The sequence below is a fragment of the Scyliorhinus canicula genome, chromosome 7, assembly GCF_902713615.1.
Source record: "Scyliorhinus canicula chromosome 7, sScyCan1.1, whole genome shotgun sequence".
NCBI lineage: Eukaryota > Metazoa > Chordata > Chondrichthyes > Carcharhiniformes > Scyliorhinidae > Scyliorhinus > Scyliorhinus canicula.
Genome location: NC_052152.1, coordinates 207,879,698 through 207,893,039, shown reverse-complemented (window position 1 = coordinate 207,893,039; position 13,342 = coordinate 207,879,698). Strand labels below are relative to the sequence as shown.

General features: G+C 47.7%; 1 protein-coding gene across 7 annotated transcripts in view; it reads right to left on the bottom strand.

Moving 5' to 3' along the window:
* Nucleotides 1-13,342, bottom strand: part of LOC119969757 (tyrosine-protein kinase HCK-like) — a 53,783-nt gene that overhangs the window by 26,129 nt on the left and 14,312 nt on the right. For 5 of the 7 annotated variants that reach the window (XM_038803802.1, XM_038803804.1, XM_038803805.1 and 2 more), the window contains 4 exons: nt 11,210-11,313; nt 7,771-7,917; nt 3,125-3,274; nt 1,178-1,360 (listed from right to left, as the gene is read on the bottom strand). In XM_038803802.1, the coding sequence (XP_038659730.1) occupies nt 1,178-1,360; nt 3,125-3,274; nt 7,771-7,917; nt 11,210-11,313 (584 nt within the window). The remainder of the gene's footprint in view (nt 1-1,177; nt 1,361-3,124; nt 3,275-7,770; nt 7,918-11,209; nt 11,314-13,342) is intronic. The other 2 variants (XM_038803807.1, XM_038803809.1) reach the window with 1 other exon arrangement.

Sequence of the window (13,342 nt, the reverse complement as noted above, 5' to 3'; positions counted from 1 at the left end):
GGCTCTTTGAGACAGCAGTGTTAACCCGGGTCCCTGGCTCTGTGAGACAGCAGTGTTAACCCGGGTCCCTGGCACTGTGAGGCAGCAGTGCAAACCCAGGTCCCTGGCACTGTGAGGCAGCAGTGCAAACCCAGGTCCCTGGCGCTGAGAGGCAGCAGTGTTAACCTGGGACCCTGGCGCTGTGAGACATCAGCGTTAACCCGGGTCCCTGGCACTGTGTGGCAGCAGTGTTAACCCGGGTCCCTGGCACTGTGAGGCAGCAGTGTTAACCTGGGACCCTGGCGCTGTGAGACATCAGCGTTAACCCGGGTCCCTGGCACTGTGTGGCAGCAGTGTTAACCCAGGTCCCTGGCGCTGTGAGACAGCCGTGTTAACCCGGGTCCCTGGCACTGTGAGGCAGCAGTGTTAACCCGGGTCCCTGGCGCTGTGAGACAGCCGTGTTAACCCGGGTCCCTGGCGCTGTGAGGCAGCAGTGTTAACCCGGGTCAACCCGGGACCCTGGTACTGTGAGGCAGCAGTGTTAACCCGGGTCCCTGGCGCTATGAGACAGCCGTGTTAACCCGGGTCCCTGGCGCTGTGAGGCAGCAGTGTTAACCACCAGTGGATACAACTGTAGTTTGTGTAAAAGCAAAATAGTGCAGATGCTTGAAAGCTGAAATAAAAACAGAAAATACTGCACACATTCCACGGGTCAGGCATTTCACAGTATCTTCATTGCAGTGTTAATATAAGCCTATTTGTGAGACTAATAGATTATTATTATTAATTCCTGTGGAGAGAAACGTTTGTGTAACCTTCCCTTCTAATTTGACGTTAGAGTATAGATATTATTTGGAAAGACCCCAGGGCTGGGATCTGTCTTGTCGTTATTTAACATTAGAACATTAGGAGAAACAGACAGGAAATGAGGAGAATTTGTTTCCATGCAATCTGTTGCTGGGATGAAGAGAATATTGTCTAAAATACTGGTGAAATCACCTTCTATGGGAGTTTAAACTCTAGCATTTCAAAATGAGAGTCAATGAATGATGATTAGCCGATCTTCCCACCGAATGTGGGAGTACAGAGACCTATCACTGCTCCCAGGGTCAGGTGGTCTGGTTTAGTGCCACATGTCGGTACACGGTGAATGTAGCTCCTTGTTACTGGAAGCTCCCATTGCCAGTAGGGGCTTTACCTTGGCTCATGTACTCTGTGATGATGAGCATGGGCTCAGACTGTGTCACCACTCCAAGAAGCTGGACAAGCCGGTCGTGCTGAAGAGCCTTCCGAATGTTGACCTCCCTGAGGAAGGCGCTGTCTGTGGTCTGTTCCACATTCTGCACCTTCACGGACACTCTGATGAAGCTGTTGTTCAACACTTGAAGAAAGAGATAAAGAATTAAACATCTATAAGGCACATTTCACAACCTCAGCAAATGGGAAAGAACCCTCCTAGCCGACGAGGAACTTTTTGAAGTGTAGTCACTGTTTTATTATAGGGAATGTGGCAACCAATTTGTGCACAGAAAGATCCCACTAAAGCAACTTGATAACGATGAGACAATCTGTGTTAGTTATGTCGGTTCAGGGATAAGTTGGCCCAGGATAGCCGGAAGAACTCCCTGCACTTCTAAAAGATTGTGCTATGAGATATTTTAGATCCTGAGGGGGTAGATGGGGGGGGAGGGGGGGATGTATTGGTTTAACATCAGAATCAAAAGCCAACACAGTGCCACATCCCCTCCGTGTCAGCTTAACTGTGGTGTTCAGGGCTCTGGGGTAGAGCTTGAACTCAGAGTGACACTGGGGTGTGAGAACCACATACCGAGCCATGACCTACACCAGCCTGAGACATTTAGAACAGTTGCCAGGAGAGACAGAGAATTATGAGGATATAAGATTCACTTCCAGGTTTACTGGTTGACACAGAAATGTCAACTTCAACAGCAAAAAAACGTACAGATGGAGGAACAAAAAGGGGATGATGGAAACTGGGAACTGGACGAGTGAATGTTACTTGACATGGATTGGTTGCACCAAATGCTTTATTCCATGATGTAACTTCCAAGAGCAGCAACAACAACTTGCGTTTGTATAGTGCCTTTAATGTTTCTAAACTTCTGTTGGCTCTTCACAGTCAGGTGAACAAAATCTGACAGGGCCATATGAAGAGCTATTGGGACAGGTGAAAGGCGTAGGTTTTAAGAAGTATTTCATAGAAGGAGAGAGAAGCAGAGAGCGAATTCCAGAACTTAGAGCTTGGGCAGCTGAAGGTCTGGTGCGGCCGCCAGAAAGTTTGACAATCCCGGGATTCCGGGATGTGCGAGAGGCCGGAATTGGAGCGCAGAGATCTCAGAGAGGGCTGGGGAACTGAAGAAGGCCAGAGATAGGAAGGGATTTGAAAACAAGGATGAGAATTTTAAAATTAAGGCATTGGCGAACTGGGATACAGTTTAGTTCAGTGAGCACACGGGTGCTGGATGAACTTGGTGGGAATTAGGAGATAGGTAGAAGAATTTCAGATGTGGCTAGTAACTGAGAAATATGGGTTACACTTAAATGTAAGATGCTCACACCCTTGGTAGGGTGAACAGAGAGTGTATAGCAGTGTAATCACTTGGGGCAGCGCGGTAGCATGGTGGTTAGCATAAATGCTTCACAGCTCCAGGGTCCCAGGTTTGATTCCCGGCTGGGTCACTGTCTGTGTGGAGTCTGCACGTCCTCCCCGTGTGTGCGTGGGTTTCCTCCGGGTGCTCCGGTTTCCTCCCACAGTCCAAACATGTGCGGGTTAGGTGGATTGGCCATGCTAAATTGCCCGTAGTGTCCTAAAAAGTAAGGTTAAGGGGGGGGGGGGGGGTTGTTGGGGGTATAGGGTGGATACGTGGGTTTGAGTAGGGTGATCATGGCTCGGCACAACATCGAGGGCCGAAGGGCCTGTTCTGTGCTGTACTGTTCTATGTTCTATGTAATAGTTATATTGCTGGACTAATACTCTGGGGAACATGAGTTCAGAAGTGACCATGAGGCTGTCAGATTAAAGTAAAAACCCATCTGGTTCACTAGTATCTATCAGGGAAGGAAATCTGCCGTCCTTACCCGGTCTGGCCTACATGTGACTCTGATGGTGTAAATTTTTACTTACTCATTTTCCCTTCTGCAAGTTGACCAACTTCAGGTTTGCCTTCCAGTGTGATGAAGTTTCTCGGAATCTCAAAGCCATCAGTTTCAGCAACATTTGGGGTCACTCTGAGCGAGGGGCTTGCGAGTCTTTGGCACAAACCATCCGCATCCCCTAAAGAGGCAGTTTCAGGTGAAAGGAGTTAGTTTCATTGATGGTACAATGTTGGGGCAATCAGTCACCACAACACATTTCACAGACACAGGATTATTCCACAAATCATTTCTTCTGCATCTCCACATGATGAGCCAGTTGTTAACTGCAGACTTGTATCTTGGTTTAGCTACAACACTTTACTTGAGTCAATAGGTTTTGGGTGGAAAGTCCAGCCCAGGATTTGAGCACGTGATCTCAGCTCAGATTTCAGTTAAAAATGAGTGAGTGTTGCATTGTCGAAGGTGAGATCTTAAACCACGGCCCCATCTATCTGTTTAAAAGGATGGAAATGAGCCCATGATGCTTTGAAGAAACGCTGACGTCCTGGGAATTATGTTTTTTGTTTTACCGGAGGAGGCCATTTGGCCCATTGAATCCATGCTGGCTCTCTGCAAGAGCAACAACCCGCTCTTTTCCCATAGCCCTGCAAATTGTTTCTCCGCAGATAATTATCAGATTCTCTTTTGAAAGTTTTGATTGGAATCTGCCTTCACTACACCCTCAGTGCATTCTAACTCCTAACCACTCACTGTGGGCTAGGAACCCTGCAGCGAGTAATTCCTGACCCCCCCAAATCCTGTCCACCATCTACAAGGCGTGTGCTGGAATACTCTCCACTTGTCTGGATGAGTGCGGCTCCAACAACACTCAAGAAGCTCGATGCCATTAGGGACAAAGCAGCCCATTAGATTGGCTCCCCATCCGGTCCCCCCACCACCGACGCACATTAGCAGCCGTGTGTACCATCTACAAGATGCACTGCAGTAACTCGCCAAGGCTCCTTAGGCAGCACAACCACTACCATCTAGAAGGACAAGATCAGCAGATACTTGGGAACCCCACCACCTGGAGGTTCCCCTCCAAGTCACTCACCGCCCTGACTCGGAAATATATCGCCGTTCCTTCACTGTTGCTGGGTCAAAATCCTGGAACTCCCTAACAGCACAGTGGGTGTACATACACCACATGGACTGCAGCGATTCACAAAGGCAGCTCACCATCACCTTCTGAAGGACAATTAGGATGGGCAATAATGCTGGCGTAGCCAGTGATGCCCCCATGTCATTAATTAATTTAAAAATGTTTCCTAATGTCAACCTTTATAAAGGTTCATCACAACAATTTTGCATTTGTACTTCGACCCACTATTTATAGAGCCCAGAATCCCCTTTACCTTATTAACTGTGTTCTGAGACTGTCTCTGAGCCAGAAGCCCTGGGTTCAAGTCCCACCCAGGTCTTAATGGCCAAGGAAGGTGCCAGTTGTGTGATGTCAACATGTGAATCCCCCAACACACACCACCGGCAGTAGTAAGAGTGGGAGAGATTCCTGGCCAACAATGAGATGGAAAGTAATTGGAGCCTCCACCATCGCTATCCATCGATGCAGGCTACAACATGCATGTAAGAGTGAACGTTGCCACAGCAACCTGGAATACCCGGGTGGCACGATGATGCAGTGGTTAGCACTGCTGCCTCACGGCGCCGAGGTCCCGGGTTCGATCCCGGCTCTGGGTCACTGTCTGTGTGGAGTTTGCACATTCTGCCCGTGTCTGCGTGGGTCTCACCCCCACAACCCAAAGATTTGCAGGGTAGGTGAATTGGCCACACTACATTACCCCTGAATTGGAAAAAAAAAATTGGGTACTCCAAATTTTAAAAAAGGCATCCGCCCTGGACTACCCGTGGGGCCATTTGGCTGGACAATTGATGTGGATCAGGTTGCTGCCAACAGCAAGTGGTTCGATTGCCTGTTTTGGCTGGAGTGGATTTCCTGCCTCCTTGCCCTACCCGTGGTGAAAGTTGTGGTGCTGTGGGTCTGGGTATTCAGACAGAGAACTGAAGATCAGATTGGCTGCCAATTTTACATAATGTGCTTCCAAAGACTGGAGACTGCTTTCCAGACCCAGAAACGGGATTTGCGTCGGGCGCCAAACAGTTTTCGATGTTCCCACACCCTCACAGCTTTCCTGGACTCTCCCTGCAGATGTAATCTTGTGCACGCCCTCGCTGGGCATGAACCAGATTAGCATATTGAAATCTTCATTTAAATATATAGGATCTGTTTTAAACAGGATTCTCCTGCAATTCTCCCACTCACCGGCGCAACTTGAAGCTGGTGCGAATCACTACCAGTCTCCACAAACGGGGACCAGACGTTATAACCATGGCGGGGGGCTCGGAGGCAGGTGTAGCCCCTGGCTGGTTAGGGCCATGGCCTGGCATCGCCAGGTTGGAACTGTGTGGTTGGCACTGCCAGAGTATTAGGGACAGTGCGAACGGGTGGGGCCAGGAGAGGGCAGGGCATGGGGGTGGAGCTGGGCACAAGTGGGTGGGTCTCATGTGGGCCAGGGCATGTAGCGATCCTATGGCAGAGTAATAATAATACAATAATAATAATTGCTTATTGTCACGAGTAGGCTTCAATGAAGTTACTGTGAAAAGCCCCTAGTCGCCACATTCCGGCGCCTGTTCGGGGAGGCCAGTACGGGAATTGAACCTGCCCTGCTGGCCTTGTTCTGCATTACAAGCCAGCTGTCTTAGCCCACTGTGCTAAACCAGCCCCTCGCTCACCTGGGGGTTGCTGGTACCAGCGACTGGGGAGGCTGATGCTAGTGAGATGTGGGGATGGGGGGGGGGGGGGTCTGCAGTGTTATCCTGAGATCAGGGCACCCTTTAATAAGGGCGGCCCAATCTCTGAGGAGATGGACTGGCTGGCGTGTTTAGATCCCGCTCCTCTCAATGCCGGTGAAAATCACAAAGGAAGACCGCGTTTGGAATTTCGCTAGAACAGCGAATGTGATTCACACTGTTTTTCGCACCTGAAATGACACTTTGTTAATTTGTGGAAAAATTCTTGTGACCGTATTTGGGGGGCTGTTTGTTGTGCGGGGAGAAGGGAGTGGAGGGGGGGAAATCTGTACAGACGATATAGTTGATTGCTGGGAAGTATGTTTCCTGGGGTGTTTATTTGCTGTAACCTGTTTTGAGACATGTTTGTAATAAAATACATTTTTTAAAAATTGGGGGGAAAATTCCACCCTATGCATGAAAAGTTTTTCATTGGCTGGTAAGAGTTTGAACATGTCCTGAGGATGTGACCAGTGTTAGATAAATGCAGGTTCCAACTTCAGTTGGGAGGGAGGAGTTCAGTTTTTGCAGACCTGGTTCCCCCTGTGGCCAATGTAGCTAATCTCCGGCAGTCTGAGAACTCCAGCACCTCGCTGGTGACATCACCATCAATGAGCGGATAAGCCAGCTCTGAACTTTCTGAAGAATTCTCGCTTGTAGACATCAAGCTTATCTCATGAGTGACCCCTTGGTGTCCCACCCCAAAGTTAGGTCCCTGTGTGTGGAATGACTGACTACCGGGGGGGGCATTCACCAATGGGAATCAGGAGGGTTTGTTCGGTGGGGAAGAAATAATATTGGTCATTGAAATGTTGAAAATGCGTTCAGTCTAGAACAATAATAAGATTATTGGGCAGCACGGTAGCATGGTGGTTAGCATAAATGCTTCACAGCTCCAGGGTCCCAGGTTCGGTTCCCGGCTGGGTCACTGTCTGTGCGGAGTCTGCACGTCCTCCCCGTGTGTGCGTGGGTTTCCTCCGGGTGCTCCGGTTTCCTCCCACAGTCCAAACATGTGCGGGTTAGGTGGATTGGCCATGCTAAATTGCCCGTAGTGTCCTTAAAAGTAAGGTTAAGGGGGGGGTTGTTGGGTTATGGGTATAGGTTGGATACGTGGGTTTGAGTAGGGTGATCATTGCTCGGCACAACATCGAGGGCCGAAGGGCCTGTTCTGTGCTGTACTGTTCTATGTTCTAAGATGCACTCAGTACAAATGCAGATGTGTGTGTAATTGGGCCACTGAGGTCGGTCCCAGGCTCATCCTTAGCCTCCAGTAACAGAATTACACACACAAGAGGCCATTCAGCCCATCACGTTTATGTTTGCTGTTTGAAAGAGCTAATGATTAAAAGATATTCCTGCATTTATAGAGTGCCTTCGCTGACCTCAGGACATCCCACAACACTTTTGGTGACAGTCAAGCATTTCTGAAGTGTAGTCACTGGTGTAATGTAGGAAACTCGGCAGCCAATTTGTACACAGCAAGATCCCGTAATCAGTAGTGTGACAATGTCCAGGACATCAGTTTGGCTGAAGTTGCTGAAGGGACACAGATTGGGCAGGACACGGGGGAGAACTCCCCCGGCTCATTTTTGAAATAATGCCCTGGGAACATTTGCATCCACCTTTTAGTGGGCAGATTAACCCTTTTGAATATGAATACCATTTGCAACTTGATGGCTTGTCAGCTGACAAAAATGATTTTTCTTTGCTCTGTTTTATGACATGAGCTGCCCCAAAACCAACATCTCCTCCACCTCACTCCAGCTAGTGGTCACATTCCAGTTACAATGCTTGGACAAAAAAGGGAGCAACTTCAAAACTTACCGTGGTAATACTTGACTAACTCCTGTAGGCTGATAAACTTGACTCGTGATTTGATGTAATAGCCACTGGGGCTGCTGGATATTTTATACTGCACCACCCTGATATCCAGTTTAGGATCCCAGTGCTTGACCAACAAAACATAGCAACCTGATCCAACAAGGAAGAAATGTTTCAGGAGATCCGAGAAACAAAATGTAGAAGCATAGAATTCCTACAGTGCACAAGGAGACCATTCACCCATCAAGCCTGCACCAGCCCTCTGAAAGAGCCCCCTACCTAGTCCCACTCCCCCGCCCTGTGGTGATATGCATCACTGTAGATACACAAGGGGTTAATGTAAATACTAGATAGACACTAGAGGGAGCACCAGAGACATGACACACAGACACTCAACCAATAGGTCAGTGAGATAGGACACGACCAATGGACATTCACGATACACACAGAAGTGACACTACCACAGGGGGGCATTACACCAACCCTTATATAAAGGACACAGCACACATGATCTTCCTCTTTCTAGTGGAGACACTCAGTGAGTACAGACACAGGGTTGATTCAACATCACACCCACCACGTGGATTGTAGCAGACTGGTTTGTCAGTCTGAGTAGCTATAGAAGGATTAACAGTAGAGGCGAATCCGAGTTGGAGAATTGTAAATAGTTTAATAAACGTGTTGAAGTTATCTCCACGACTGAACCTTCCTTTGTCAGAGTGAACATCAAGGAAGCAGCTTATGCTACGCCAAGAGCATAAGACATGGTACCAGTTGAGTGACTGCTTCAATCCATATACAGTGACAACCAGCAACAACATCAAGGCAAGATGATCGAGATTCCGGTTCCACAGCGGCTCAGGTGCCATGGTAATCTCCGCGAAAACTGATGTGCATTCCGGCAAAGGTTTGAGATCTTCCTGGTAGCAGCCGATCTACAAGACGTGCCTGCTGCTGAAAAGACAGAGCTTCTGCTCACCATCGCTGGTGCCAGAGCAGAAGAAATCTTTAAAACATTCAAGTTCTCCAAAGGGCTAACCAGGAGCGACTTCCAGTCAGTCCTGTACAAATTCGAACAATACTGCGAGAAAAATACAAACAAACCAACAGAAAACAGTAAGAGAGGCGCCAGTACTTACCACGAGGCCGAGATCCCGGACCAGAGGACGACAATTTTGATTGGTGGCCATCTTGGTAAAGGTACTGCACATGCGCAGTTGCGCGAGAAGCGCACAGAATGCGCATGCGCGATTGCGAAAAAGGCCTCCAGTAAAGGAACAGCGCAATCGCTTCCTACGACCGACGTCACAAGCTTCGTGACGTCAGAGGCCCCGGACCTCACTCACTTAAAGGGGCAATGTCCCAAAACACGAAAACATTTTTTTAAAGCTGTGAAACCTGATTCTTTCACCTGGAACGACAGCACAGTGCCTGACATTCGACCAGTAGCTGAAAGTAACCTCCGCAGAACACTGCAACAAGCAGTTAGCATCGCCCAAAGAGATGATACAGTCCTTGAAGACTACAACTCCGACCTTGATTTCTTCTTTGGACATCACGAGCCCAATGCCAGCTCCGACACAAACAGTGATGATATGGTCCTAGAATACTACGACTCAGGCGAAGGTTTGGACTCATACATATGATTTGGACTTATTGTTTAGTGATCACTGTTATCGTGACTTGTACAGAGCATCGTTTATCTACCTGTGTTTTTGTTCAATTTTCTTTAAGTGTACAGAAAATATGTAACACGAAAAAAGGGGAGATGTGGTGACATGCATCACTGTAGATCCACAAGGTGTTAATGTAAGTACACGTAGACTAGCTAGACACTAGAGGGAGCACCAGAGACATGACACACAGACATTCAACCAATAGGTCAGTAAGATAGGACACGACCAATGGGCATTCACGATACACACAGAGGTGACACCACCACAGGGGGGCATTACACCAACCCATATATAATGGACACAGCACACATGATCCTCCTCTTTCCAGTGGAGAGACTCAGAGAGTACAGACACAGGGTTGATTGAACATCACACCCACCACGTGGATTGTAGCAGACTGGTTCGTCAGTCTGAGTAACTATAGAAGGATTAACAGTAGAGGCGAATCCGAGTAGGAGAATTGTAAATAGTCTAATAAACGTGTTGAAGTTATCTCCACGTCTGAACCTTCCTTTGTCAGAGTGAACATCAAGGAAGCAGCTTATGCTACGCCAAGAGCATAACAAGACACGCCCTATCCCCGTAACCCCATCAACCTGCACATCTTTCGGGACTTGTGGGAGGAAACCGCTGAGGAAACCCACGCAGACACGGGGAGAACGTGCAGACTCCGCACAGACAGTGACCCAGCGGGGAATCAAACCCGGGTCCCTGGCGCTGTGAGGCAAGAGTAACCACTGCGCCACCGTGCCGCCCAATCAATATGATTGTTGTGATTGTAACCTGTGTCAGATGTTCAGATGCATTTCCCCTACCAGCTTACCTCACCATGACCACCTCCACCCCGCTTCTATCTGCGCCCCTATGTCCTGGGCAGACCACAATGGCTTTGCGATCATCTTCCCTTTTTATCTCCTTTCATCTCTCTGCACTCTCTGATATTATTGAACATGTGAGGAAGTGACGGTGATGGAGATGGATCGAGCTGCTATTTTAAAAGAAAGTTAATTTTCAGGATGCGAACATTGAGGCAAGACCACAATTTATTACCCATCTCGGATTGCCCTTGAGAAGATGGTGGCGAGCCACATTCTTGAAGATAACTGAGTGAGTTACTAACCCGCTTCAGATAGAGTCACCCATGTAGGTGTGGCTCTGCAGTCCATTGGGTCAGACTGGTTCAGGATGGCTGGATTGGCCATTGGATTTGGTGTGGGTTAAGGTGCAGCAGCAAAGTTCTGGATCAGCTCAAGTTTATGAAGGATGGGAGAAATGTCTGGGTGGTGTTTAGGAGAGATTGTCCCAGCATCTGCACACATCTGCAGAGGCGACACCAGAACACAGAGGCCAGGGAGCCCCAGATATAACCTCACCCTGTCACTGTGAGTATATGTCACCTACTATTCTCAAAGGGCAAGGCCATGCAGGGATTTAAACCTGTTCCATTATCTAAAACAGATTTTACAACACTTCCACACAGTTTAGATGAAGATTTTACATTCCTCGGGGGTGCGGAACGGTGGCACAGTGGTTAGCACTGCTGCCTCACGGCACTGAGGACCCGGGTTTGATCCCAGCCCCGGGTCACTGTCCGTGTGGTGTTTGCACATTCTTCCCGTGTCTGCATGGGTCTTACCCCCACAACCCAAAGACGTGCAGGTTAGGAGGATTAACCACACTAAATTGACCCTTAATTGGAAAAAATAAGAATTGTGCATTTTAAATTTGTAAGAATAATACACTCTTGGAGACTAGGTAAAGCTTACCTTTCCTTGATCGGCTCGCTCTGACCAGGAAAGATCCTTCATTATTTTCTGGTGCCAGGACTATTGTCTCGGCCGCTTTGCCACTTATATCTTTGAAGAACCAGCTGTGAGGAGCAATCACAAACCATGTTATCAGATTTGATGGGTTAATAGCAAATCAGAAATATTTAACAAAGAAGTCACGGGCAGCACGGTGGCACAGTGGTTAGCAATGCTGCCTCACAGCACCAAGGTCCCAGGTTCGGTCCTGGCTCTGGGTCACTGTCCGTGTGGAGTTTGCACGTTCTCCCCGTGGCTGCGTGGGTTTCGCCCCCACAACCCAAAGATGTACAGGGTAGGTGGATTGGCCACGCTAAATTGCCCTTTAATTGGAAAAAAAAAATGGGTACTCTAAATCTATAAAAAGAAAACAAAAGAAAGAAGTCACATTTATCCAGCACCTTTCACAGTCACAAGACATCACAAACTGGTTCACAGTTGGATAATTCTCATTAAAGTGTCGTCACCGTTGTAAAGTAAGTAAACATGACAACCAATTGTGCACAGTCAGATCCCACAAACCAAATGACCAGTTAACCTGTTTTAGTGATGTTTGTTGAAGAGCGAATATTCTTTCAAATAATGCAGTGGCATAGTGGTATTGTCACTGCACTGGCAATCCAGAGACCCAGGGTAATTCTTGGGGGACCCAGGTTCGAATCCCAGTGAAATTTGAATTAATTAAAAATCGAACGATGGTCATGAAACTATTGTTGTAAAAACCCACCTGGTTCATTTAGGGAAGGAAATCCGCCGTCCTTACCCGGTCTGGCCCACACGTGACTCCAGACCCACAGGAAAGGTGGTTGTCTGAAATGGCCGAGCAAACCTCCCAGTTCAAGGATGATTAGGGATGGGCAATAAATGCTGGCCCATCCTGTGATGCCCACATCGCACGGTGGATAAAAACAAAAGGTTCTTTCACACCCACTTGAGGGTGCAGATGGGCCTCTGTTTAACATCTCAATGAAAGGATGGCATCTCTTCCAGTGCAGCCATTTCTCAGTGTTGCCCCAGAGCCTCAACCTGGTTAATGTGCTCAAATCCCTGGCATGGAACTTGAACCTATAATTGTCTAAACTCCAAATCCAAGCTAATATTTATTGTGCATTGTCGCAATGGATCTATTGGTCAAAACCAATCATGTTTATTTAATGAGAACATATGTAATTGGAGAAGTAAACTACACAGCCCCACGAGTCTGCTATCTTATTCGATATAAAAGCAAATTACTGCGGATGCTGGAATCTGAAACCAAAGAGAAAATGCTGGAAAATCTCAGCAGGTCTGGCAGCATCTGTCGGGAGAGAAAAGAGCGAACGTTTCGAGTCCAGATGATCCTTTGTGACAAAGAGATTGTTGCCAGACCTGCTGAGATTTTCCAGCATCTTATTCAGTATCATCACTGCTGATGTTCTGCCTAAACTCCATTTTCCCACCTGCTCCCTGAATCCCATGATTCCATCGGTTGAACCCAGCCTTAAATATCTTCTCTTTTTTTATATATAGAAATTTAGAGTACCCTATTCATTTTTTCCAATTAAGTGGCCAATCCACCTGACCTGCACAATTGTTTTGGGTTGTGGGGGCGAAACCCACGCAAACAGGAGGAGGATGTGCAAACTCAACACGGACCGTGACCCAGAGCGGGATCGAACCTGGGACCTCGGCGCCGTGAGGCAGCAATGCTAACCATTGTGTCACCGTGCTGTCCTGATCTTAAATATTTTCAACCATGGAGCAACAACAGGAACAGAGAATTCCAAAGGTTCATGGCCCTTTGAATGAAGAACTTCCTTGAGTATTGCTGAAAAAAAAGAGACATACTGTTGAAGCTTTCCATCTGCTACTCATCAGGACTGAATTGCAAGAATTCCAAATCTCAAAAGGAAAAGCAAATTAGACTGCATGAGAGAAGGGTGCTGATTGGTTGGCGAATGGATGTGAATTGGTGGAGACGTTGCCATGGCAAATGTACCAGGGAACAGTTGTCCCCAAACTTTTGTTTAAATTCAAACCAGGTGGGTCAACTCTGATTGGTCAAGGCATTGATGAGTTCAAGATGAAAACCTTCATTAGCATATCTCTTTTTTC